This window comes from Stenella coeruleoalba (assembly GCF_951394435.1).
Source record: "Stenella coeruleoalba genome assembly, chromosome: 10".
Classification (NCBI taxonomy): Eukaryota; Metazoa; Chordata; class Mammalia; order Artiodactyla; family Delphinidae; genus Stenella; species Stenella coeruleoalba.
In genome coordinates this window covers 64,896,943-64,924,012 of record NC_137156.1, presented here as the reverse complement: position 1 = coordinate 64,924,012, position 27,070 = coordinate 64,896,943, and the positions used below count along the sequence as shown (strand labels likewise).

Sequence of the window (27,070 nt, the reverse complement as noted above, 5' to 3'; positions counted from 1 at the left end):
TACAGCTCATTTTGAACATTTTTTCAAGAACATCTTTCCACATTAAGTATTCATAAAACTTACCCTTTTAAAAGGCCTTAAGGAAATCCAGTTTATGGACATAATTTATTCGACCCATCTGCATTTGTTGTATATCTCGGCCGCTTTTAATTTTTCGCTGCTATGAAACAGGGAACATGGGCAGCCTGTGCGTGTTCTTGCTAATTCTGCGGAACGTGTTGTTAAAAGCTCTGGTGCTCTACTCAAGGTTCTGTCCCAGCTTCGCGGTCCGCCTCGCCCGGCCCCGCCCCACCCCAGACCTCTCCCCAGCTGTCGTGTGACCGGTGTCCACCAGGGGTCGAGCGGGAGCCGCGGTTGGGCGCTCGATCACGCATGCGCACGCCACAGGGAACACAGGCGAAGGACGGCGGGGGCGGGAGCGGGAGGGGAAAGGTAGGAGGTGAGAGGTGAAGGGGCGGAGAGCTGCGCGGGCGCCTGGCGGCCGGGAGAGAGAGGGCGGGCGCCACGCCCGGACCGCGCGGGCCGGGAGCGCGCACGCCGCGCCCCGCCCCCGTCCCCGCCGCCGCAGCCGCCGCCGTCGCCGCCCGGGAGCTGTTGCCGCCACAGGTACCGCTGCGCGCGTCCCCACAGCGTCCGCCCGCTGGCCCGGCTCGGGCCTCCCGCTGCGCGGCCCGGGGAGTTCCGGGATGGGGGCCGCCGGGAGCACTGGCGCGCCGGCGTGGGCGCTGTCCAGCAGCCGTGCGGGCCGGGCTGAGAGGCTGCAGCCAGAGAGGGGGCCGGGTTGCCGCGTCCCCAATCCCACCTTGGCCGCGCCCCCGTCCGGGCCAACCGCGCGCCCGCAGCCCTCCCCCTGGCCCCGGGGACCACTGGCCTGAGAGTGGGTCGCGCTGTTGCGCCCACTGGCCCTGCCGTCCCCTGGGAAGCTGCCGGTTCTAGAACCTGCTTTGGGGCTGTCTGGGTTTTCCGGAGTGCGGAGGAGAGCACGCTGTCCGCACCTGCCTCTTTTGCAAGATCTGATTGAGAGGCAACACGTAGCTTCTTTGCTGGGTTTTGCTTGGTTTCTAGTTTTCTCTTTCGCTCAGACCTAAACATTGCTCACTGATGTTGCCTCTGTTTATTCTGGGTGGTTTATTACCTCCGTTCATCATGCAGGATCCTAACGTCAGAATAGCATTAGCTGCAGGGAGCCAGGGATCCAGACTGTTTGAGCCATAGGTAGTTATACAGGTGGAAATGCTCGTGGCCTAGGGGAGCAGTGAGTCCCCTCCTGGCAGGAGTTTGCCCTGTTTCGTGTCACTTTCTGCCCCACCTTCTGTGGTGACAGAGCTGGGTGACTAAACTCCTTCTGGGGATTTTGTAATAATTTTTGTGAAGAGGGCATAGTAAAGGTTTCTTTAATGATACTAGCTTTGAGTGTGTTTCTGACCAAACGTTTGTGAAGTTTGGTTATGCAGTGTCCTTATTGCTGTGCTGCCATCTCAGGGTATTGTGCTAAAGACTGAAGCTTTTATAAGGGAGTCAGGGTCAAGGGTGTCTGAGAGTATTTCAGGTGTTCCTCTGATTGATGACCTATATCTTTTTAATGTATGTTGATAGAATTTAGGTTTTAGGTGTTTGACACATTTGCAGCATTCCCCGGGGCACACGATGTAAAAAACACAAAATATGTATAAATATATCTCCACACTCATTCTTTTGGTGATTTATTGAAATTGAAAGAATTACTTGTCATTTATCATGAACGCGTCTGGTGTTTGAGAGCTCTCTTTTCTTTTGCTATTGTGGCAAAAACAGCACCTCTCCAGAGGTCTCCATGTGCTTTATAATCACTGGTTTAGGTCCCCCTCTCCCATCATCTAGATTAGTTTACTGTCAGGAGGTGGGTATAAAAAGTCTACTACTCCTAGTTTATGCATAGAAAATGGAGGCCTAAAGATTGTGAATTGCTTGAGGTCATATATGAACAAGTAAACTGTCCAGTTGGGAAATGAACCATACCTGTGGGATTCAGTACACATGCATTTATTAACATTTGGTGGTAGACTTTAGGGGATGCTTACTGTCTTAGTGTATACATGAATGTGTCCTAAGGACCCTGGAATGACACTTAGATTTATGTGTTATTTGCTTACCCTCACCTTTGGTGGCCACCAGTGTTAGTTTTACTGGCTCTGATAGGTACTTCATGCACAGTTTGTGTCATCGCTCCCATTAAACAGATGAGAAGACTCCCCCTCATAGAGAAACTGGGTTGCTAGTGTCACCCAGCTTGGCATTGGGGATCAGGCCTTCAAACCAGGTCTGCCGAACTGCACCACCTACCTACTTCCACTGTAATTTGCTCCTTTCCTGAGTTGGCCACTGAAGCAAAGTCCAGGTGACTTCTTTTGCCGCCTGAAATAATAATTCTGGGTAAAATATTTATCCAGCACTTGGGCTGTCTAGATTTTGTGCTAGGTGCTCTTATAACAGCTTATCTCACTTAATCTTCATAATCAGGGGCGATGACGCTGTTATCACCCCCTTAACTGATTAGTTTTTGAGATGTTATCTGACTGGCTCTGGGTCACCTAGTGAGTTAGAAGCTGAGGCCAGGTGGAAACCCAGGTTTGTCTGAAAACAGAGTCCCTGCTTTTATGCTGTTCTTGGACCTGCTAGCCTCACAGTCTTCTCCACTGCCTACCAAGTGAAAAGTAGCAGAGGAGGGTGTTAGGGGTGAAGGAAGGAACCCAGTATCACAGACTTGAGTCAGAGATGGTGGAACTCCGCAGGAAGGAGACATTCGTTTGATCACTGTGTTTGACAGCTTCCTCTTGAGTGGTCAGGGGCACTGCCTGAGAATGTTTGCAGAGTTGCTGGGCCATACAGCTTTGCAGTAGAGTCCAAAGAGGGGTGTGTGTGTGTGTGTAAGCACCAAGGGTGCACGTTGGTCTCAGGAAAAAAAATTAAAACGAATCTTTGTATTTATTTCAGCCTTATTTAATTTTTATTTTGTATTTTATAATGTATACTCTGTATTATCACAGTAGTACATATATATAATTTATGTATACGTATATTGGGGATATGTACTTGAATTTTTGTTGTTGGGGATTCATAATCAAAAATGTTGAGAAACCACTGGTTTATTTGATATTTAGCATTTTCTGAATTCATAAAATATGTGAAGTGTTATTTGTCCCATTTGTTCCTAAGTTGGAAGTCTAGTGAAGTTCAGTGTAATTCCACATAATCATAGAAAGGGTATTTCATATTAATAACCAATTATAAATTATTTTAGAAATTGCAGTCCGAGTGTGAAAGAGGATCTGGTATTTCAATAGTCTTTATGTCTCAAATATAGTACCACTCTTAAGTGTGACACTATAGTGACTGATAAAGCCCTTCAGAAGTTAAAATTTGGGGGAATTCTCTGGCGTTCCAGTGGTTAGGACTCTGCACTTTCACTGCTGAGGGCCTCGGTTCAATCCCTGGTCAGGAAACTAAGGTCCCACAAGCCATGCAGTCTGGCCAAAAAAGAGAAGAAGACGGGCTTCCCTGGCGGCACAGTGGTTGAGAGTCTGCCTGCGGATGCAGGGGATGCGGGTTCGTGCCCCGGTCCGGGAGGATCCCACATGCCGCAGAGCGGCTGGGCCCGTGAGCCATGGCCGCTGAGCCTGCGCGTCCGGAGCCTGTGCTCCGCGACGGGAGAGGCCACAACAGTGAGAGGCCCGTGTACCGCAAAAAAAAAAAAAAAAAAGAAGTTGTTAAAATTTTGTTGTTGAACCTTTTCTATTTTAAACATGTTAATTCAGTCTGAAGCCAGAGAGACCAAACTATTCAGTTGACGCAAATATGGCAGTTGTAATAGTCGTATTTGCACTATTTCCCAACCTTAGAGTATTTTCAAATCATCTAAATATTGAAATTCCAAATACATTGATTCCTTATCCCTTTTTACAAACTGGATTCTTCAGTTCATTCCACTGCAATGGTTAGTACATTATTTCAAAATGAGCAGTTCCAGAATTATACCTAATTAAAAAATATCTTTGTCATCTTCCAGCTTATCATTTCACAATTGAATAGATTAGTGTTTGTTCAGGAGTTTAGGTTAAAATAACAGAATGGGTTTTGAGCAAGAAATATATTTTCCTAATTATATAAGCTGTTTTTATCCAGATGAGTTATCATTACTTCGTAACTAGGTTCTCAAACATTAGTGTGAATTAAAATTACCTGGAGGGATTGTTTTAACCCCACCTCCAGAATCCGTAGGTGAGAGTTTGAATTTGAATTTGAAACAAGTTACCAGGTGCTGCTACTGTTTGGCCTAGGGAACCACACTTTGAGAGCCATGGCTCTAAAACCAGAGCACAATGTCAGTGCTTTCATGTTTCACTCTGAATCTCATCAGCATCAGTCTTTTTTTTTTAAAAATTTATTTATTTATTTGGCTGCTTCGGGTCTTAGTTGCAGCACGCGGGATCTTCATTGTGGCATACAGGTTCTTTTTAGTTGCGGCATGCGGAATCTTTTCTTTTCAGTTGTGGCATGCAGGATATTTAGTTACAGCATGTGGGATCTAGTTCCCTGACCAGGGATCGAACTCGGGCCCCCTGCATTGGGAGTGCAGAATCTTAGCTACTGGACCACCAGGGAAGTCCCCAGCATCAGTTAGTCTTATAGTATAGTTTTGCCAAGTACGGTTGGTTCCTGAATTAATGATGATTCAACTTACAGTTTTTCCACGATGTGACGGTGCCAGAGCACTCATACATTCGGTAGAAACCATACTTCAAATTTTGAATTTTGATCTTTTCTGGGGTAGTGATACGCAGTACATGCTCTTTCTCGTGATGCTGGACGGCAGCATCGAGCCGCAGCTCCCAGTCAGATCTGCAATCATGGGTAAACAACTGATACACTTACAGCCATTCTGTACTCAAATCATTCTGTTTTTCATTTTCAGTACGTTATTCAATAAGTTACATGAGATATTCAACACTTTATTATAAAATGGGCTTTGTGTTAGATGCTTTTGTCCAACTGTAGACTAACGTAAGTAATCTGAGCACATCTAAGGTAGGCTAGGCTAAGCTATGATGTTCAGCAGCCTAGGTGTATTAAATACATTTTTGACTTACAATATTTTCAACTTAGGATGGGTTTATTAGTATGTAACTCCATTGTAAATTGAGGAAGATCTGTACATAACTGGTTCTTGTTTTTAGTCAATTTCCTTTTTATTTTTAGATGATGTCATAATTAAGATTGTATTCTCAGTTATAGTGCTATTTCTGTTTTCCCTGAAGTTTTAAGGTTCTTGAGGAATTAGAGTTTTTTTTTTAATTCGAGTCACCCAGGTTGAATAAAAATTAATAGGCGCGCACTCAAGCGCACACATACACACACATGCACACGCACACATTTCAATTGTCTGTAATCCCAGTGGTAACCACTAGCAGGCTCCTTCTCAGGCTTCTTTCCTGCTCATTCTCTTGTTCTCTCTTTGTATAATGAGATCATACTGTTTTGTATCCATTTTCTGTTATTGTGTGAACATTTTTTCATGTATAAAACTATTCTGGAACATTTTTGGATTTTTAAAAACATGAGCTCTCATTTATTTTTTTAAAAAAATATATTTATTTATTTATTTGGCTGCTCCTGGTCTTAGTTGCGGCATGCGGGATCTTTAGTTGAGGCACACAGTATCTAGTTCCCTGACCAAGGATTGAATCTGGGTCCCCTGCATTGGGAGCGCAGAGTCTTAACCGCTGGACCACCAGGGAAGTCCTCTCTCATTTATTTTTGTTTTCCAATGACTTTCTCTTTGAGCAACCTTGCTCACAGTTTGGCTGTGGGCTTCGTTTGCACCTTTCAGAAGACTGCATTGTCACTCAGGAAGTCTTCAACCATGGTTTCTCTCCTCTTCAACAATCTTCAGTAGCTCCCCACTCCCGTGATCTGCCCCAAGCTGGCCTACCCACTCCTTCCCCCTACCAGCCTGTATTTATGCCACCTCATCTCCATGGGGTGATTAGTTACCTTCTTTCAGGTATGAGCCATGGTTCGGTTTGACATTCATTCTTGGTTGTCACCCCAGTGACAGTGACTGTTAGAAACATCAAGACCTGCCTGCCTTCAGCAGGCAACAGAGAACATTGCATCTCATATTCTTTTTTTTTTTTTTTTTTTGCGGTACGCGGGCCTCTCACTGTTGTGGCCTCTACCGCTGTGGAGCACAGGCTCCGGACACGCAGGCTCAGCAGCCATGGCTCACAGGCCCAGCCGCTCCACGGCATGTGGGATCTTCCCGGACTGGGGCACGAACCCGTGTCCCCTGCATCGGCAGGCGGACTCTCAACCACTGTGCCACCAGGGAAGCCCCTGCATCTCATATTCTTGTCAGGGAGGATAATCTTGAATTCTTCACCTCCTAAAAGCTGTCCTGAGCTCAACTGTGGCAAAGGACATCCATGGAATTGTGCTGGAACATGCTTCAGTGTACCTGTTCTAGGCAGTGTTTTGTCTTTGGATGAAACTGGATCATTAGGAAGCAGCATATTTCTGGCCTCCTTCCAGTTGTTTTGTTTTTGTTTTAACTAAACTCACTTTGCATGGCCCCATCAGCTTGCGTTGAGATCTATATTAGAAGTCCCCAAGAAAATCTGGAGGCAATTAGAAATTTCCTTCAGGTCCAGTGCCTGGAATGCTCATGCCTCTTCTGAACCATTGGGCCATTGGTTTGATTAAACCATACTGTGAACTGTGTCAAAATGGTTCCCTCTTTGCCTTGGCCCCTAGGGAGCTCAGAGTCTCTTTTATATTCAGAGTCCTCTGGCTTGTGCTTTCTGTATTAACCTTACTTCTGGCATATACCATTTTTTTTTTTTTTTTTTTTACAGCTAGATGTTTTGCTCTTTCTCTCAAATTTTACCATAAAATATATAACACATTTCATCTCTATTCTAAACATTACTGTGATTATATTTTTGTAGCCAAATTTATGTTCTCATCTATTTCCTCTCATTTTTTTTGTACACTTGAATCCCTCTGAGCCCTGCTTTCCCCTGCCCCCTCCTATGTACTAATTCTTTTTTGTTCCATTTTTTTAAATTGTGGTAAATACACAACTTAGCATATTAACCATTTTTAAGCGTACAGTTCAGTGGTATTAAAAGTACATTCATAATTTTTTTTGCACCATCAACACCATTCTCTCCATATCTCTTTTCATCTTGCAAAACTGAAACTCTGTACCCATTAAACAATAACTCCTCATTTCTCCTCTCCCAAGTCCCTGGCAGTCACCATCCTACCTTCTATGATTTTGACTACTCTAAGTATATCATATAAGTGGGCTTATACAGTATTAGTCTTTTTATGGCTGGCTTATTTCATTTAGCATAATATCCTCATGGTTCAAACATGTCATAGCATGTATCAAAATTTCTTTCCTTTTTAAGGTTGAATAATATTCCGTGTATATACCACGTTTTGTTTATCCATTTATCCGTTGACAGACATTTGAATTGTTTCCACCTTCTGGCTGTTGTGAATGATGCTGCTGTAAACATGGGTGTACACATATTTGTTCAAGTCCTTGTTTTCAGTTCTCTTGGGCCAGTATGGAAGTGGAATTGCTGGATGGTAATTCTATGATTAATTTTTTTGGAACCACCATACTGTTTTCCATGGAGGCTGTACCATTTTATATTCTTACCAGCAATGTACAAGGGTTCCAGTTTCTCCACATCCTTGCTTAACACTTGTTGTTTTCTGTCTTTTTTTAAGCTTTATTATTATTATTTTAAATTTATTTTATTTATTTTATTTTTGGCTCCATTGGGTGTCCATTCCTGTATGCGGGATTTCTCTAGTTGTGGCGAGCAGGAGCTATTCTTCGTTGCGGTGCATGTGCTTCTCATTGTGGTGGCTTCTTGTTGCACAGCACGGGCTCTAGGGCACATGGGCTTCAGTAGTTGTGGCATGCGGGCTCAGTAGTTGTGGCTTGCGGGCTCTAGAACGCAGGCTCAGTAGTTGTGGTGCACGGGCTTAGTTATTCCGCGGCATATGGGATCTTCCTGGACCAGGGATCGAAGCCGTGTCCTCTGCATCGGCAGGCAGATTCTTAACCACTGTACCACCAGGGAAGTCCCGTTTTCTGTTTTTTTTGTTTTGTTTTGTTTTGTTTTTGGTGGTACGTGGGCCTCTCACTGTTGTGGCCTCTCCCGTTGCGGAGCACAGGCTCCGGACGCGCAGGCTCAGCAGCCATGGCTCACGGGCCCAGCCGCTCCGCGGCATGTGGGGTCTTCCTGGACCGGAGCACGAACCCGTGTCCCCTGCATCGGCAGACGGACTCTCAACCACTGCACCACCAGGGAAGCCCTCTCCTTGTGGTTTTTTTGTTTTTTTGCTAAGAAGTTTTTTAAAGATCACTTAAAATCAACACAGAAAGTGGTTACATAGTGCAGATCTCAACTATTCGCTGAGAATAACTTTCTTCTTTTTTGTTGTTTTTTTATATATAAACATTTTATTTTAATAATACTGTTTATCACTGCAGTTTACATCATTCTATTATGAAAATGTTTAACTGAAGAGAGGATATTTCCTCAAAACACTAAATAAGCAGAGCTTTTTCAGTTAAATTTACAGCAATACAGCATTTAGAAATACATAATTCTTCATTTTAGGGCTTCCCTGGTGGCACAGTGGTTGAGAGTCCGCCTGCCAATGCAGGGGACACGGGTTCATGCCCCAGTCCGGGAAGATCCCACATGCCGCAGAGCGGCTGGGCCCGTGAGCCATGGGCGCTGAGCCTGCGCGTCCGGAGCCTGTGCTCTGCAACGGGAGAGGCCACAACAGTGAGAGGCCCGCGTACCGCCAAAAAAAAAAAAAAAAGTTAAGAAATACATAATTCTTCATTTTACAATAATACTTCCTCTTTAAAAATTTGTCATGGTTTGTCACAGATTTAAAGTACCAGGCACCTAATGCTATGAAAGGATAATACAGTATATGTAGTGTAAGTGAACCAGATCTTCTCAAATAGTCTTTCTAAAGTCCTACCAAATTTGTGTGAACGTATTTGTTGAATAAATTAAACATTTTTTGTGTTGTTAATTTGTAATATTGTACAAAACTCAAAAATAACACCTGTACCTATTATAGGAAGCTTATTTTAGCATTTTACCTGTAAGAAACACTGATCTGTATACTTAAAATGATTTCTTGAAAACATTTTCATCATATAGTCCAGCATTTAACAAATAATATGTGAAAATAAAGTCTCCAGAACATTAAAATTTTATCCTCTGATTAGTATTCAAATTAAGAATAACTTTCTTGGGCTTCCCTGGTGGCGCAGTGGTTGAGAGTCCGCCTGCCGATGCAGGGGACACGGGTTCGTGCGTGCCCGGTCCGGGAAGATCCCGCATGCCGCAGAGCGGCTGGGCCTGTGAGCCATGGCCGATGAGCCTGCGCGTCCAGAGTCTGTGCTCCGCAATGGGAGAGGCCACAACAGTGAGAGGCCCGCGTACCGCAAAAAAAAAAAACAAAAAAAAACATAAAAAACAATAACTTTCATAATGTTATACAAATGAGTAGTTATGACTTGAGATAAAGTGTCCATTCACAGCATCATACATTGATTCAGAAAGATATCTTCAATAACTAAGGCAGGAGTGAAAATGTACTCTAGAAAAATATGAGCCTAGAAAAGAGCAGCATTTCTAAATCTCATTTTACATGTGTATTTTAAAATTTATAGGGACTTCCCTGGTGGTCCAGTGGTTAAGAATCCGCCTTCCAGTGATGTGGGTTCGATCCCTGGTCAGGGAACTAAGGTCCCACATGCCGCAGGGCAACTAAGCCCACACGCTGCAACTAAGACGTGAGGCAGCCAAAAATAAATAAATATATTTTTAAAAAATAATAAAATTTATAGCATAAGCAATTGAACAATTAAATATCATAATTACAGAGTTGACCATTTTACTAATATTCCTGAAGTTCATATACTCAATTTGGCCTTAAAACCTTTTTTTTTTTTTTTTTTTTTTTTTGCGGTACGCGGGCCTCTCACCGCTGCGGCCTCTCCTGCTGCGGAGCACAGGCTCCGTATGCGCGGGCTCAGACACTCCGCGGCACGCGGGATCCTCCCGGACCGGGGCACAAACCCTCGTCCCCTGCATCGGCAGGCGGACTCTCAACCACTGCGCCACCAGGGAAGCCCTGACCTTAAACCTTTTTAAATTCTTTTCATAATTTAAATGGTAAATACTGCCTTATATTTGTGCTTGTACGGTTTATAAAATGGATGAAAGAAACTACAGAAGAGATTTCTAATAAATTTATTTAAGGTAGCAGCAGTGTGTATTTAAGGATCTGCTTTAATTCACCTAAAGAAAGAAGTTATGAGTTTATATAACCACATAACCTAGTATTGATTGTACATTGTTTCAAATTACTGGCCCCCTGCTCACTTTAGATTGCTAAATCCTGCCTTCTTGAATGTTTATAGATGGGCAGGAGTCCGGTTAGATATAGTTCAGTGGCTTTTTTATACCAGCAGCTCTAGCACTAGCACTGTCCTGGGTGCAGAGCAAGCTCTATTCTATTAATATTTCTGAGGTATTTTCAGTGGTTGCTACTGAGTCATTGTAATTTCGATTTGCATTTCCCTAGCGATTAGTGATGTTGAGCATCTTTTCTTGTCTTTATTAGCCATCTGTATATCTTTGGGGAAATGGCTATTCAAGTCCTTTGCCTATTTTTAATCAGATTGTTTGTTTTTTTGTTGTTGAGTTTTAGGACTTTTCTGTATATTCTATATATTAATCCCTTACCAGCTGTATGATTTGTAAATATTTTCTCCCATTCTGTGGGTTGCCTTTTTACTCTTTTGATAGTGTTTTTTTTTTTTTTTTGCCATGCTGCATGGCTTATGGTATCTTAGTTCCCCAACCAGGGATGGAACCCGGGCCCTCAGAACTGAGAGTGTGGAGCCCTAACCACTGGACCACCAGGGAATTCCCTGTTGATAGTATCTTTTTTTAAAAAAAAATTTGTGTATTTACTTTTAAAAAATATGTATTTATTTTGGCTGCACTGGGTCTTAGCTGCAACATGTGGGATGTTCATTGCCACATGTGGACTTCTTAGTTGCGGCATGCGTACTCCTAGTGGCGGCATGCATTCGGGATCTAGTTCCCCGACCAAGGATCAAACCTGGACCCCCTGCATTGGGAGCGCAGAGTCTTACCCACTGGACCACCAGGGAAGTCCTCGATAGTATCTTTTTTTTTTTTTTTTCTATACGCGGGCCTCTCACTGTTGTGGCCTCTCCCGTTGCGGAGCACAGGCTCTGGACGCGCAGGCTCAGCGGCCATGGCTCACGGGCCCAGCCGCTCCGTGGCATGTGGGATCTTCCCGGACCGGGGCACGAACCCGTGTCCCCTGCATCGGCAGGCAGACTCTCAACCACTGCGCCACCAGGGAAGCCCCTCGATAGTATCTTTTGATGCACACAGTTTAAAAATTTTTATGAAGTCCAGTTTGTTTATTTTTTCTTTTGTTGCTGTTGCCTTTGGTTGTACACCAAGGAATTGCCAAATCCAATGTCGTAAAGCTTTTGCCTTATGTTCTATTCTAAGAGTTTTTATACTTTTAAGTCTTAGTTTGTCTTTGAGCCTTGTGTATTCATTGTTGCTAAATTTTGTAAAGGGATAAATTCTGAAAAGGCCTTGCACGTTACAAAGGACTTCTCTATTTATTAATGTTTATTATCATAAAATTGAAATATACACAAAAGCAGAGAGCAGTATTCCATTGTGTATGTATCACTTAGTTATGTCTGTCATTTACTCATTAACTTGAGGGCACTCGTTTCATCTATATCATCCACTCTTCTCATTATTGTATTTTTTAATTATTTGGTGATTTTTTTATTGAGGCAAAATATACATAACATAAAATTTAATGTCTTAACCTGCACATTGGAGGCGCAGAGTCTTAACCACTGGACTGCCAGGGAAGTCTCCATTTTAACCACTTGTAAGTGTAGCGTTCAGTGTCATCAAATATATTCACAGTGTTGTGCAGCCGTCACCACTTTCCATTTCCAGAACATTTTCATCATTCCAAACAGAAACTCTGTACCCACTAAACAACTCCCCATTCTCCCCTCCCTGCCAGGCCTTGGCAATCACCATTCTACTTTCTGCCTCTATGAATTTGCCCGTTCTAGGTCCTACATATAAGTGGGATCATACTATATTTGTTTTTTTGTGTCTGGCTTATTTCACTTTACATGTTTTCAGTATTCATCCTGGTTGTAAAATTTCATTCCTTTTTCAGGGCAAATAATATTCTGTTGTACGTACATCCACATTTTGTTTATCTCTTCATCTGTCAATGAATATTCGAGCAATTTCTGCCTTTTGCCTGTTGTGAATAATGCTGTTTATCAATATCTGTAAAGATATCTGTACAGATATCTGTTTGAGTCCCTACTTTCAGTTCTTTGGATATATACCCAGGAGAGGAATTGCTGGATCATATGGTAATTTTATGTTTAACTTTTTGGAGAACTGCCAAACTGTCTTCCACAGGAGCTGTACCATTTTTCATTCCTACCAGCAGTACACAAAAGTTCCAATTTCTTCACATCCTTACCAACACTTTTTTTTTTTTCTTTTGCCTGCACCACGCAGCATGTGAGATCATACCCGCGCACCCTGCATTGGAAGCGCGGAGTCTTACCCACTAGACTGCCAGGGAAGTCCCTTTTTTTTCTTTTCCAACACTTGTTATTTTTTTGTTTGTTTTTGTTTTTTTAATAAGAGCCATCCTAGTTGGTGTGAAATGGTATCTCATTGTGGTTTTGATTTGTATTTTCATAATGATTAGTGATGTCAAGCATCTTTTTATGTGCTTTTTGGCCATTTGTGTATCTTCTTTAGAGAAATGCCTATTCAAGTCCTTTGCCCATTTTTTTTTAACATCTTTATTGGAGTATAATTGCTTTACATTGTTGTGTTAGTTTCTACTTTATAACAAAGTGAATCAGCTATACATATACGTATGTTCCCATATCCCTTCCCTCTTGCATCTCCCTCCCATCCTCCCTATCCCACCCCTCTAGGTGGTCACAAAGCACCGAGCTGATCTCCCTGTGCTATGCAGCTGCTTCCCACTAGCTATCTATTTTACGTTTGGTAGTGTATGTATGTCCATGCCACACTCTCACTTCTTCCCAGCTTACCCTTCCCTCGCCCCATGTCCTCAAGTCCCCTTTACCCATTTTTGAATCAGGTTGTTTTGTTTGTTTGCCAAATTGTAGGAGTTCTTCCTATATTCTGGATATTAATTCCTTCTTAGATATATGATTTGCAAATATTTTCTCCCATTATGTGGGATGTCTTTTCACTCTGTTGATAGTTTCCTTTGATGTACAAAAATGATTAGTTTTATGAACTCTCATTTGTCTATTTTTTCTTTTGTTGCCTGTGCTTTTAGTGTCATATCTAAGAAATCCTTTCAAAGTCGAGTATCATAAAGCTTTTAACCCTATGTTTTCTTTTTTTTTAAATTTTTTAAAATAAATTTATTTTATTTATTTTTGGCTACTTTGGTTCTTCATTGCTGTGCGCGGCTTTCTCTAGTTGCGATGAGCGGGGGCTACTCTTCGTTGCGGTGCGCGTGCTTCTCGTTGCGGTGGCTTCTCTTGTTGCGGAGCACAGGCTCTAGGCACGTGGGCTTCAGTAGTTGTTGCATGCAGGCTCAGTAGTTGTGGCTCGTTGGCTCTAGAGCGCAGGCTCAGTAGTTAATGGCACATGGGCTTATTTGCTCCATGGCATGTGGTATATTCCCGGACCAGGGCTCGAACCCGTGTCCCCTGTATTGGCAGGCGGATTCTTAACCACTGCGCCACCAGGGAAGCCCTATGTTTTCTTTTACGAGTTTTATAGTTTTAGCTTTGTTTAGGTCTTTGATTCATTTTTAGTTAATTTTTGTATATGATGTAAGGTAAGGGTCCAGTTTAACTTTTTTTGCATGAGACCATCCAGTTTTCGCAGCACCGTTTGTTGAAAAACTGTTACAAGGAGAAGGGCCCCAGGTGACCCTCATCTCTTGGCTCTCTTTGGCACTCTCCCCCTCACAAATAGGTCTTTTGCATATTTTGTGTTTGGAATGGAACCATCTTCCATGTGGCATTTATATTAAAAGCTCTTGAGATAGTAATAAAATAGAGACTCGTCACAACTTCACTTTTGGGTAAACTATCAAGAACCGTGCTGCTTTCCAGCAGACCACACTTCTGTCAGGAAACCAGGCAAGAGGCCACCATTCTGTGTGGCTTGGATGTGCCCATGTGTGGCTGAGAGCAGGAGGCTGGTCCTGGCCATGCTCCTGCCAGCTGGGACCAAGGCTGAGGGCATCCTACCTCTGAGCCAAAGGTCCTATCTTGTGGAATGACAAGGCTGCCCCATTGAGCTCCTGGGTTGTTTCTAGCTTTAAAACAGATTCTTTGCCCATGTTCTTATCAGTGGTCAGTTCAATCCCTTTGTTAGTCATTGCTGACCAGGTCAAGAGGGAATGAAAATGTAGGTAGCTGGCGTTGTGGACGAAAATCTTTAATGTTTGTTGATGCTGAATTGTGAAGAGGGTTGGCATCTTGTACATGGTTATTTGTGACGGCCATCACAAACAATGTAATTTAGTCTTCCATCAATATGGGTATTGCTGTGCCATCACAATTATTCTAAATGTGACAGTAGTCATCCTCTTGAATATATGTGTTTTCAGACTTCAAATTCTCTGAAATCAGCTTTCAGTCATTAACTCAAACTCCTTTCTTTTTTCAGGACTGTTAATTTAGTCTGCTGAAAATTCTTCCAGCTTATTTGGGTAATTTTGATGCTTAGAGAAGCAGAATTTCCTGTCCTGATCATTGGTCCACTTTGCAAAGCAACTTTCCCCCAAAGGTGAATTGTTTGCACCAGTGGACTAGTTTAGCACAGTGAAGAGACCTACAGTGACTTTCTTTTCGGCACCAAATGAGGTGCTGGCTGCTCTAGGGAAACAAAGGTGATTCAGCTGTGACCTCCCAAGAGGGACCACGCTCAATCAGGGGAGGCTGAGAAAGTCAGAATGGACACAGGGCAGTGTGGAAATACAGTTACAGAAGCTTAGAGTAGAAGGCTGCTGCTCCTACAGGGAGGCTTTCATTATTTTTTAATTTTAGCTTTTCAGTGCAGTACTACATTCACATAGCACAAAATTTAAAGGGTACGACAGGGTATACACGGGAACGTTTCCCTTGCACCTTGCCCCTGGCCACCAGATCCTTTCCCCAGAGGCAGCCAGTGTTACAAGTTCTCGAGTGTCAGTTCAGGGCTGTTCTGTGCATAATACAGACAAATACACAGAGAGCTCTTTTCTTTCTTTTTAAAAATTTATTATTTTTGGCTGCGTTGGGTCTTCATTGCTGCGCACGGGCTTTCTCTAGTTGAGGCAAGTGGGGACTACTCTTCGTTGCAGTGCATGGGCTCTAGGCGCACAAGCTTCAGTAGTTGTGGCTCACGGGCTTAGTTGCTCTGCAGTATGTGGGATTTTCCCAGACCAGGAATCGAACCCATGTCCCCTGCATTGGCAGGCAGATTCTTAACCACTGTGCCACCAGGGAAGTCCTGAGAGCTCTTTTCTTTTACATGAAAGTAGCACACTATATCCCTTGCTTTTTCCTCTGTGATAGTTCATTATCAATACATAAGAACTTTTTCATTGTCTTTTACAACTGGATAATATTCCATTGTCAGGATGTACCTTAATTTATTTAGCCTGAGCTTTATTGATGGACATGTAAGGTGTTTTAAACTTTGCTAACACAGACACCACTGACTAATGTTCTATATGCATCAATCCATGCATGGCCAAGTGCACCTATCCATTCACTTACCTAAGGCAGGAAGCCTGGGTTGGTGAGTATGTACTTTTGTGATTTTGATCGCTCTTACCAGATAAACCTCCACAGAGGTTTTGTCTACGTATGCTCCCAGCCGTGTGTGGCAGTGCCTGTTTATCCATACCCTCACCAACACTGTGGTACCTCATAGTTTGGTTTTTGCCAATTTGATAGGCGAAAAAATGGTTTCTCTCTAGATTTTTTTCCCACCTAAACTTCTTAGTTCAACCTGTAGAAAAGTTAAAAGAGTAATAGAATGAACACTCAGGGGTAGTTTTAGTTTAAGGTTGAAGGACCATTTCTGTTTTCTGTGAAAAAGCTGTTTGTATCCTTGGCTTGTTTTTCTACTGGGCTTTGGTTTTTTTAAAATTAATTTTGTAAAAATTATTTATATATGAAGGAACTTTGTACTTTGTCAGTGGTATGAATTACAGTTGTATTTTTGTAGATGGTTATTTATTTTTTTACTTAGGATGGTTTTGTCATGGAAAAAAATTAGTTTTTAATTGGGTTATATTTATTGACTTTTTAAGGCTTCTGGGTTCTCTGTCATACCTAGAAAGATTTTCCCTAGTAGAAGACTATGAAAAATTATCCTGTGGTTTCTTTTTTTTTTTTTAATTTATCTATTTATTTTTGGCTGTGTTGGGTCTTTGTTGCTGCACGTGGGCGTTCTCTAGTTGCGAGAGCAGGGGCTACTCTTTGTTGCGGTGCGCGGGCTTCTCACTGTGGTGGCTTCTCTTGTTGCAGAGCACGGGCTCTAGGCGCTCAGGCTTCAGTAGTTGTGGCTCATACTCTCAGTAGTTGTGGCTCACGGGCTCTAGAGAGCAGCCTCAGTAGTTGCGGCACACGGGCTTAGTTGCTCTGCGGCATGTGAGATCTTCCCAGACCAGGGCTTTAACCTGTGTCCCCTGCATTGACAGGCGGATTCTTAATCACTGTGCCACCAGGGAAGTCCCTATCCTGTGGTTTCTTAAAGTACTTTTTCTATTTCATTTTTTACCTTTTAGTCTTTTATCCATTTGGAATTTATTTTGGTGTGAAGTGTGGGTCCAACTTAGTTTTTTCCCAATTGGCCACCCATTTGTTGCAGTACCTTTTATTGAACAATTCATCTTTTTCCTACTTGTTTAAATATCCCCTTTCATTTACTACATATGATAAACTTTGCCACATATCATGTATGTTTGGGTCTGTTTCTGGGCTTTCTGTTGTATACATTAATCCATGTTTTAGTGTGTTGTTAATCACATTGTTTTAATTACCCAAGTTTTATAGCGTGTTTCGATATTTGGTAAAGTTAATTCTCATTTATTATCTTTATTTTTCAGAACTTTCCTGGCTATTTTTGTTTTTCTATATGAACTTCAAAGAAACTTTGCTAGTTAAAAGTCCTGTTTGTTTTTATTGGGACTAAGTTATTTACATTTTTAGGTTAGTGTAGGAAGAGTGACATTTTGATGATGAGTCTTCCCCACTAAGAAGATTGCATGCCTTTCTCTTTGAGTCTTCTTTTATTTTTGAGAGATTTCTTGACATTTCTTGTCAAGTTTATTCTCAGTTCTTTTTTTGTTTTTACTGCTGAAGCATTTTATCTTCTACCTACTTGATGATGTATGTGAAGACACTGATTTCTCTATATTAATTTTCATCACGTTACCTGATTCTTTTATCAACTATAAAAGGTTTTCAGTTGATTCTCTTGGATTTTTCAGGTATATAATAATATTATCTGCAAATAATGATACTTTAATCTTTTTTCCCCCAGTTGTATACCTACGTTTTCTTTCTGTTGCCTAACTGTGATAGGTAGTACCTCCACAACAGTAGTAAATAGTGGTGGTGGAGTGCATAGATAACTGTGTTTGGCCTCTGACTTTAGTGGGAGTTCTTCTAATGTGTTCCTATTGGGCTTGGTTTTAGCTTTAGGTGGAGAAGGTTGTAAATATATAGTTGATGTCTGTATCTTACTGTATATTTTAAAATATAAATATGTATATAAATATTTGCCAAGCATTTGTCTATTCTTATTTAATTTTTTCAGTTTTACTGAAGTATAATTGACAAAATTGTGTATATTTAAAGTATACAACATAGTGATTTGACATATGTATATTTTGTGAAATAATTACCACAGTCAGGTTAATTAACATATCCATCACCTAAGTTACCTTTTTTTTTTGGTAGTGAGAATACTTGTAGTCTATTCTCTCAGCAAATTTCAAGTACAAACAGTATTGTTAACTATAGTCACTCTGCTCTGTGTTAGGTTCCTCAGAGCTTATTCATCTTATAAATGAAAGCTTCTACCCTTTGACCAGCATATCTCCATCTCTCCGAGGCCCTGGTAACCGCCATTCTACTCCATGAGTTTGACACTTTTTTTTTCTTTTTAAGATTCCACATAGAAGGGAGATCATGCAGTATTTGTCTTTCTGGCTAATTTCACTTACTGTCATGTTCTGTAGGTTCTTCCATGTTGTTGCAAATGGCAGGATTTCCTTCTTTCTCACGGCTGAATAATATTCCAATACACACACCCCCACACACATCTTCCTTATCCATTTATCTGTTAATGGACAGTTAGGTTGTTTACATATCTTGGCTATTATGAATAATGCTGCAGTGAACATAGACATGCAGATATCTCTTCAAGAAGTGATTTCACTTTCTTTGGATGTATACCCAGAAGTGGAGTTGCTGGATTATATGGTAGTTTTTTTTTATTTTTAAAATTTTTATTGGAGTATAGTTGATTTACAATGTTGTGTTAGTTTCAGGTGTACTGCACAGTTATACACATATATATATCCACTCTTTTTTAGATTCTTTTCCCATATAGGCCATCACAGAGTATTGAGTAAAGGTCCCTGTGCTATACAGTAGATCCATATTAATGATCTGTTTTATGTATAGAGGTGTGTATATGTCAGTCCCAATCTCCCAATTTATCCCCCCACCCTTACCCCCAGTAACCATAAATTTGTTTTCTACATCTGTAACTCTATTTCTGTTTTGTTGATAAGTTCATTTTGTACTTTTTTTTCCCTCTGTACACGGGCCTCCCACCATTGTGGCCTCTCCCGTTGCAGAGCGCAGGCTCAGTGGCCATGGCTCACGGGCCCAGCTGCTCCGCGGCATGTGGGATCCTCCCGGACCGGAGCACGAACCCTCGTCCCCTGCATCAGCAGGCGGACTCCCAACCACTGCGCCACCAGGGAAGCCCCATTTGTACCCTTTTTTTAGGTTCTACATATAAACGATATCATATGATATTTGTCTTTCTCTGCCTCACTTACTTCATTCAGTATGACAATTTCTAGGTGCATCCATGTTCCTGCAGATTGCATTATTTCATTCTTTTTTATGGCTGAGTAATATTCCAGTGTATATATGCACCACATCTTCTTTATCCATTCCTCTGTTGCTTCCATGTCTTGGCTATTGTAAATAGTGCTTCAGTGAATATTGGGGTACATGTATCTTTTCAAATGATGGGTTTCTTTGGATATATGCCCAGGAGTGGGATTGCTGGATCATATGGTAGCTCTACTTTTAGTTTTTCAAGGAACCTCCATACTCTTCTCCATAGTGGCTGTACCAATTTACATTCCCACCCACAGTGTAGGAGGGTTCCCTTTTCTCCACACCCTCTCTAGCATTTATTGTTTGTAGATTTTTTGAAGATGGCCATTCTGACCGGTGTGAGGTGATACCTCACTGTGGTTCTTATTTGCATTTCTCTGATAATTGGTGATGTTGAGCATCTTTTTGTGTGCTTTTTGGCCATCTGTATGTCTTCTTTGGAGAAATGTCTATTTAGATCTTCTGCCCATTTTTTCATTAGATTGTTTGTTGTGACATTGAGCTGCATGAGCTGTTTGTATACTTTAGAGCTTAATCCCTTGTCAGTTGCTTCATTTGCAAATATTTTCTCATATTCTGAGGGTTGTCTTTTCATTTTGTTTATGGTTTCCTGTGCTGTGCAAAAGCTTTTGAGTTTCATTAGGTCCCATTTGTTTATTTTTGTTTTTATTTTCATTACTCTAGGAGGTGGATCGAAGATCTTGCTGCGATTTATGTCAGAGTGTTCTGCCTATGTTTTCCTCTAAGGGTTTTATAGTATCTGACCTTACATTTAGGTCTTTAATTCATTTTGAGTTTATTTTTGTGTATGGTGTTAGGAAATGTTCTAATTTCATTTGTTTACATGTAGCTGTCCAGTTTTCCCAGCACCACTTATTGAAGAGATGGTAGTTTGGTTTTTAAATTTGGGGGGAACCTCCGTACTGTTTTCCATAATGGCTGTACCAATTTACATTCCCACCAACAGTGTACAAGGATTCCATTTTCTACACATCCTTGCCAACATATGTTCTTTTTATAGAAGCCATCCTAACAGGTGTGTGATGATATCTTATTGTGGTTTTGATTTGCATTTCCCTGATCACTAATGATATTGAGCATCTTTTCATGTACCTGTTGACCACTTGTATGTCTTCTTTGGGAAAATGTCTATTCTGGTCCTTTGCCCAGTTTTTAATTAAGTTATTTGTTTTGTTTGTTTTGTGTTGTTTTGTTATTGAGTGGTATATGTTTGGATATTAACCCCTTATCAGATATATGGTTTGCAAATATTTTCTCCCTTTCCATACATTGTCTTTTCATTTTGTTGATTGTTTCCTTTGCTGTGCAGAGCCTTTCAGTTCAATGTAGTACTTTGTGTGTGTGTGTGTGTGCTTTTTATGCCTGTGCTTTTGATGTCATATCCAAATAGCATTGCCAAGACCAGTGTCAAGGAACTTATTCTCTATGTTTTCTTCTAGGATTTTTATGGTTTTAGATTTTACACTTAAGTCTTTAATCCATTTTAAGTTAACTTTTGTGAGTGGTGCAATATATGGATCCAGTTTTATTCTTTCGTGTGTGGATATCCTGTTTTCCTAATGCCATTTATTGAAGAGATTGTCCATTTTCCATTGCATATTCTTGGTTCCTTGTCAAAGTTTAGTTGACCCTACATGTGTGGGTTTATATCTGGGTTCACTGTCATGTTCCATTGGTCTGTGTGTCTGTTTTTATGCCAGTACCACACTGTTTTGTTACTATAGATTTTTTTGTTGTTGAATTTTATTTTATTAATTTTTTTATACAGCAGTTTCTTATTAGTTATCCATTTTATACATATTAGTGTATATATGTCAATCCAATCTCCCAATTCATCACACCACCACCACCCCCGCCCCTTTCCCCCTTTGGAGTCCATACGTTTGTTCTCTACATCTGTGTCTCAATTTCTGCCCTGCAAACTGGTTCATCTGTACCATTTCTCTAGGTTCCACATATGTGCATTAATATATGATATTTGTTTTTCTCTTTCTGACTTACTTCACTCTGTATGACAGTATCTAGATTCATCCACGTCTCTACAAATGACCCAATTTCGTTCCTTTTTATGGCCGAGTAATATTCCATTGTATATATGTACCACATCTTCTTTATCCATTCGTCTGTTGATGGACATTTAGGTTGCTTCCATGTCCTGGCTATTGTAAATACTGCTGCAATGAACATTGGGGTGCATGTGTCTTTTTGAATTATGGTTCTCTCTGGGTATATGCCCAGCAGTGGAATTGCTGAGTCATATGGTAATTATGTTTTTAGCTTTTTAAGGAACCTCCATACTGTTCTCTGTAGTGACTGTATCAATTTACATTCCTACCAACAATGTAAGAGGGTTCCCTTTTCTCCACACCCTCTCCAGCATTTGTTGTTTGTAGATTTTCTGATGATGCCCATTCTGACTGGTGTGAGATGATATCTCATCGTAGTTTTTGATTTGCATTTCTCTAATAATTAGTGATGTTGAGCAGCTTTTCATGTGCTTCTTGGCCATCTGTATGTCTTCTTTGGAGAAATGTCTGTTAGGTCTTCTGCCCAATTTTGGATTGGGTTGTTTGTTTTTTTAATACTGAGCTGCATGAGCTGTTAATATATTTTGGAGATTAATCCTTTGTCCGTTGATTCGTTTACAAATATTTTCTCCCATTCTGAGGGTTGTCTTTTTGTCTTGTTGTAGTTTCTTTCGCTGTGCAAAAGCTTTTGTTTCGTTAGGTCCCATTTGTTTATTTTTGTTTTTATTTCCATTACTCTAGGATTTGGATCAAAAAAGATCTTGCTGTGATTTATGTCAAAGAGTGTTCTTCCTATGTTTTCCTCTAATAAGAGTTTTATAGTGTCCAGTCTTATATTTAAGTCTCTAATCCATTTTGAGTTTATTTTTGTGTATGATGTTACAGAGTTTTCTAATTTCATTCTTTTACATGTAACTCTCCAGTTTTTCCAGCACCACTTTTTGAAGAGACTGTCTTTTCTCCATTGTGTATCCTTGCCTCCTTTGTCATAGATTAGTTGACCATAGGTGTGTGGGTTTATGTCTGCGCTTTCTGTCCTTTTCCATTGATCTGTATTTCTGTTTTTGTCCCAGTACCATATTGTGTTGATTACTGTAGCTTTGTAGTATAGTGTGAAGTCAGGGAGTCTGATTCCTCCAGCTCCGTTTTTTTCCCTCAAGACTGCTTTGGCTATTTGGGGTCTTTTGTGTCTCCTTACAAATTTTAAGATTTTTTTGTTCTAGTTCTGTAAAAAATGTCACTGGTAATTTGATAGGGATTGCATTGAATCTGTAGATTGCTTTGGGTACTATAGTCATTTTCACAATATTGATTCTTCCAATCCAAGAACATGGTATATCTCTCCATTTGTTTGTATCATCTTTAATTTCTTTCATCAGTGTCTTATAGTTTTCTGCATACAGATCTTTTGTCTCCCTAGGTAGGTTTATTTCTAGGTATTTTATTCTTTTTGTTGCAGTGGTAAATGGGAGTGTTTCCTTAATTTCTCTTTCAGGTTTTTCATCATTAGTGTATAAGAATGAAAGAGATTTCTGTGCATTAATTTTGTATCCTGCAACTTTACAGAATCCATTGATAAATTCTAGTAGTTTTCTGGTGGCATCTTTAGGATTCTCATGTGTCATGCAGTATCATGTCATCTGCAAAGAGTGACAGTTTTACTTTTTCTTTTCCAATTTGTATTCCTTATATTTCTTCTCTGATAGCTGTGGCTAGGACTTCCAAAACTATGTTGAGTAATAGTGGCGAGGGTGACATCCTTGTCTTGTTCCTGATGTTAGAGGAAATGCTTTCAGTTTTTCACCGTTGAGAATGATGTTTGCTGTGGCTTTGTCATATATGGCCTTTATTATGTTGAGGTAGGTTCCCTCTGTGCCCACTTTCTGGAGAGTTTTTATCATAAATAGGTGTTGAATTTTGTCAAAAGCTTTCTCTGCATCTATTAAGATGATCATATGGTTTTTCTCCTTCAATTTGTTAATATGGTATATCACATTGATTTACGTATATTTAAGAATCCTTGCATCCCTGGGATAAATCCCACTTGATCATGGTGTATGATCCTTTTAATGTGTTGTTGGATTCTGTTTGCTAGTATTTTGTTGAGGATTTTTGCATCTATATTCATCAGTGATATTGGTCTGTAGTTTTCTTTTTTTGCAGAATTTTTCTCTGGTTTTGGTATCAGGGTGATGGTGGCCTCGTAAAATGAGTTTGGGAGTGTTCCTTCCTCTGCAATTTTTGGAAGAGTTTGAGAAGGATGGGTGTTAGCTCTTCTCTAAGTGTTTGATAGAATTCACCTGTGAAGCCATCTGGTCTTGGACTTTTGTTTGTTGGAAGATTTTTAATCACAGTTTCCATTTCATTACTTGTGATTGTTCTGTTCATATTTTCTATTTCTTCCTGGTTCAGTCTTGGAAGGTTATGCCTTTCTAAGAATTTGTCCATTTCTTCCAGGTTGTCCATTTTATTGGCATAGAGTTGCTTGTAGTCGTCTCTTAGGATGCTTTGAATTTCTGTGGTGTCTGTTGTAACTTCTCCTTTTTCAGTTCTAATTTTATTGATTTGAGTCCTCTCCCTCTTTTTCTTGATGAGTCTGGCTAAAGGTGTATCAATTTTGTTTATCTTCTCAAACAACCAGCTTTTAGTTTTATTGATCTTTGCTATTGTTGTCTTTGTTTCTGTTTCATTTATTTCTGCTCTGATCTTTATGATTTCTTTCCTTCTACTAACTTTGGGTTTTGTTTGTTCTTCTTTCTCAAGTTCCTTTAGTTGTAAGGTTAGATTGTTGGAGATTTTTCTGGTTTTTGAGGTAGGATTGTATTGCTGTAAATTTCCCTCTTTGAACTGCTTTTGCTGCATCGCATCAGTTTTAGATCGTCGTGTTTTCTTTGTCATTTGCCTCTAGGTATTTTTTGATTTCCTTTTTGATTTCCTTTTTGATTTCCTCAGTGATCTCTTGGTTAGTTACTAACGTATTGTTTAGCCTCGATGTGTTTGTGTTTTTTTACATTTTTTTCCCTGTAATTGACTTCTAATCTTATACCTTTGTCAGAAAAGATGCTTGATATGATTTCAATTTTCTTAATTTTGCTGAGGCTTGATATGCAACCCAAGATGTGATCTATCCTGGAGAATGTTCCGTGTGCACTGGAGAAGAAAGTGTAATCTGTTGTTTTTGGATGCAACGTCCTATAAATATCAATTAAATCTATCTGGGCTATTGTGTAATTTAAAGCTTGTGTTTCCTTATTAATTTTCTGTTTGGATGATCTGTCCATTGGTGTAAGTGAGGTGTTAAAAGTCCCCCACCATTATTGTGTTACTGTCGATTTCCTCTTTTATAGCTCTTAGCATTTGCCTTATGTATTGAGGTGCTCCTATGTTGGGTGCATATATATTTACAATTGTTATATTTTCTTCTTGGATTGATCCCTAGATCATTATGTAGTGTCCTTCCTTGTCTCTTGTAACATTCTTTATTTGAAAGTCTATTTTATCTGATATGAGTATTGCTACTCCAGCTTCCTTTTGATTTCCATTTGCATGGAATATCTTTTTCCATCCCCTCACTTCCAGTCTGTATGTGTCCCCAGGTCTGAAGTGGGTGTCTCGTAGACAGCATATATATGGGTCTTGTTTTTGTATCCATTCAGCGAGCCTGTGTCTTTTGGTTGGAGCATTTAATCCATTCACATTTAAGGTAATTATTGATATGTATGTTCCTGTTACCATTTTCTTAATTGTTTTTGTAGGTCCTTTTCTTCTCTTGTGTTTCCCACTTAGAGAAGTTCCTTTAGCATTTGTTGTGGAGCTGGTTTGGTGGTGCTGAATTCTCTTAGCTTTTGCTTGTCTGGAAAACTTTTGATTTCTCTGTTGAATCTGAATGAGATCCTTGTCAGGTAGAGTAATCTTGGTTGTAATTTATTCCCTTTCATCACTTTAAATATATCATGCCACTCCCTTCTGGCTTGTAGAGTTTCTGCTGAGAAATCAGCTGTTAACATTATGGGAGTTCCCTTGTATGTTATTTGTTATTTTTCCCTTGTTGCTTTCAATAATTTTTTTTGTCTTTAGTTTTTGCCAATTTGATTGCTATATGTCTCGGCATGTTTCTCCTGGGGTTTATCCTGTGTGGGACTCTGTGCTTTCTGGACTTGGGTGACTATTTTCTTTCCCATATTAGGGAAGTTTTTGACTATAATCTCTTCAAATGTTTTCTTGGGTCCTTTCTGTCTCCTCCTTCTGGGACCCCTATAATTCGAATGTTGTTGCATTTAATGTTGTCCCAGAGGTCTCTTAGGTTGTCTTCATTTCTTTTCATTCTTTTTTCTTTATTCTGTTCTGCAGCAGTGAATTCCACCATTCTGTCTTCCAGGTCACTTATCCGTTCTTCTGCCTCAGTTATTCTGCTCTTGATTCCTTTTAGCGTATTTTTAATTTCAGTTATTGTATTGTCCATCTCTGTTTGTTCTTTAATTCTTCTAGGTCTTTGTTAAACATCTCTTGCATCTTCTCGATCTTTGTCTTCATTCTTTTTCTGAAGTCCTGGACCATCTTCACTATCATTTTTCTGAATTCTTTATCTGGAAGGTTGCCTATCTCCATTTCATTTAGTTTTTTTTCTGGGGTTTTATCTTGTTCCTTCATTTGGTATCTAGGCCTCTGCCTTTTCATCTTGTCTGTTGTTCTGTGAATATGTTTTTTTTTTTTTTTTTTTTTTGGGAAAATAACTTTTTATTTTGTTTGGGGCAGTGGGCAGGGGTCTGGTCTCAGAACTTCTGGAACTGTTTCTTGGTGCCAGCAGCCTTGGTGACCTTGAGCACGTTGAAGCGCACCGTCTTGCTCAGGGGCCGGCACTCGCCCACTGTGACAATGTCACCAATCTGGACGTCCCTGAAGCAGGGGGAAAGGTGCACAGACATGTTCTTGTGGCACTTCTCGAAGCGGTTGTACTTCCGGATGTAGTGCAGGTAGTCTCGGCGGATGACAATGGTCCTCTGCATCTTCATTTTGGTCACCACACCAGACAGGATTCGCCCTCGGATGGAGACATTACCAGTAAAAGGGCATTTCTTGTCAATGTAGGTGCCCTCAATGGCCTCCTTCGGTGTCTTGAAGCCCAAACCAATGTTCTTGTAGTATCGCGGGAGCTTCTCCTTGCCAGTTTCTCCAAGCAGAACCCTCTTCTTATTTTGAAAGATGGTCGGCTGCTTTTGGTACGCACGCTCCGTCTGAATGTCCGCCATCTTCCCGGCCGCCTGAAAAAAGGCTGAATATGTTTTTTTGTTCCACAGTCTGCAGGATTGTAGTTCTTCTTGCTTCTGCTGTCTGCCTTCTGGTGGATGAAGCTATCTAAGAGCCTTGAGCAAGTCTCCTGATGGGAGGGACTGGTGATGGGTAGAGCTAGCTGTTGCTCTGGTTGGCAGAGCTCACTAAAACTTTAATCCACTTGTCTGCTAATGGGTGGGGCTGTGTTCCCTCCCTGTTGGTTGTTTGGCCTGAGGCGGCCCAACACTGGAGCCTACCCAGGCTCTTTGGTGGAGCTAATGGTGGACTCTGTGAGAGCTCACACCAAGGAGTACTTCCCAGAACTTCTGCTGGCAGTGTCCTTGTCCTCATGGTGAGACAGAGCCACCCCCTGCCTCTGCAGGAGACCCTCCAACACTAGCAGGTAGGTCTGGTTCAGTCTCCTATGGGG

At 40.8% G+C, this 27,070-nt stretch overlaps 2 protein-coding genes across 5 annotated transcripts in view; one reads left to right on the top strand and one right to left on the bottom strand.

The window, feature by feature from the left end:
• The first annotated feature begins 467 nt into the window (after window positions 1–467).
• Window positions 468–27,070, top strand: part of SCAP (SREBF chaperone) — a 90,055-nt gene continuing 63,452 nt past the window's right edge. For all 4 annotated transcript variants that reach the window (XM_079933801.1, XM_079933800.1, XM_079933799.1 and 1 more), the window contains exon 1: window positions 468–606. The gene's annotated coding sequence lies outside the window, so the exon portion shown is untranslated. The remainder of the gene's footprint in view (window positions 607–27,070) is intronic.
• On the bottom strand, window positions 26,071–26,633 carry LOC307193421 (small ribosomal subunit protein uS17-like). The gene has a single exon (XM_079935342.1). The coding sequence runs from the start codon at window positions 26,616–26,618 to the stop codon at window positions 26,142–26,144; it is 477 nt and encodes a 158-aa protein (XP_079791468.1). The 5' UTR covers window positions 26,619–26,633; the 3' UTR covers window positions 26,071–26,141.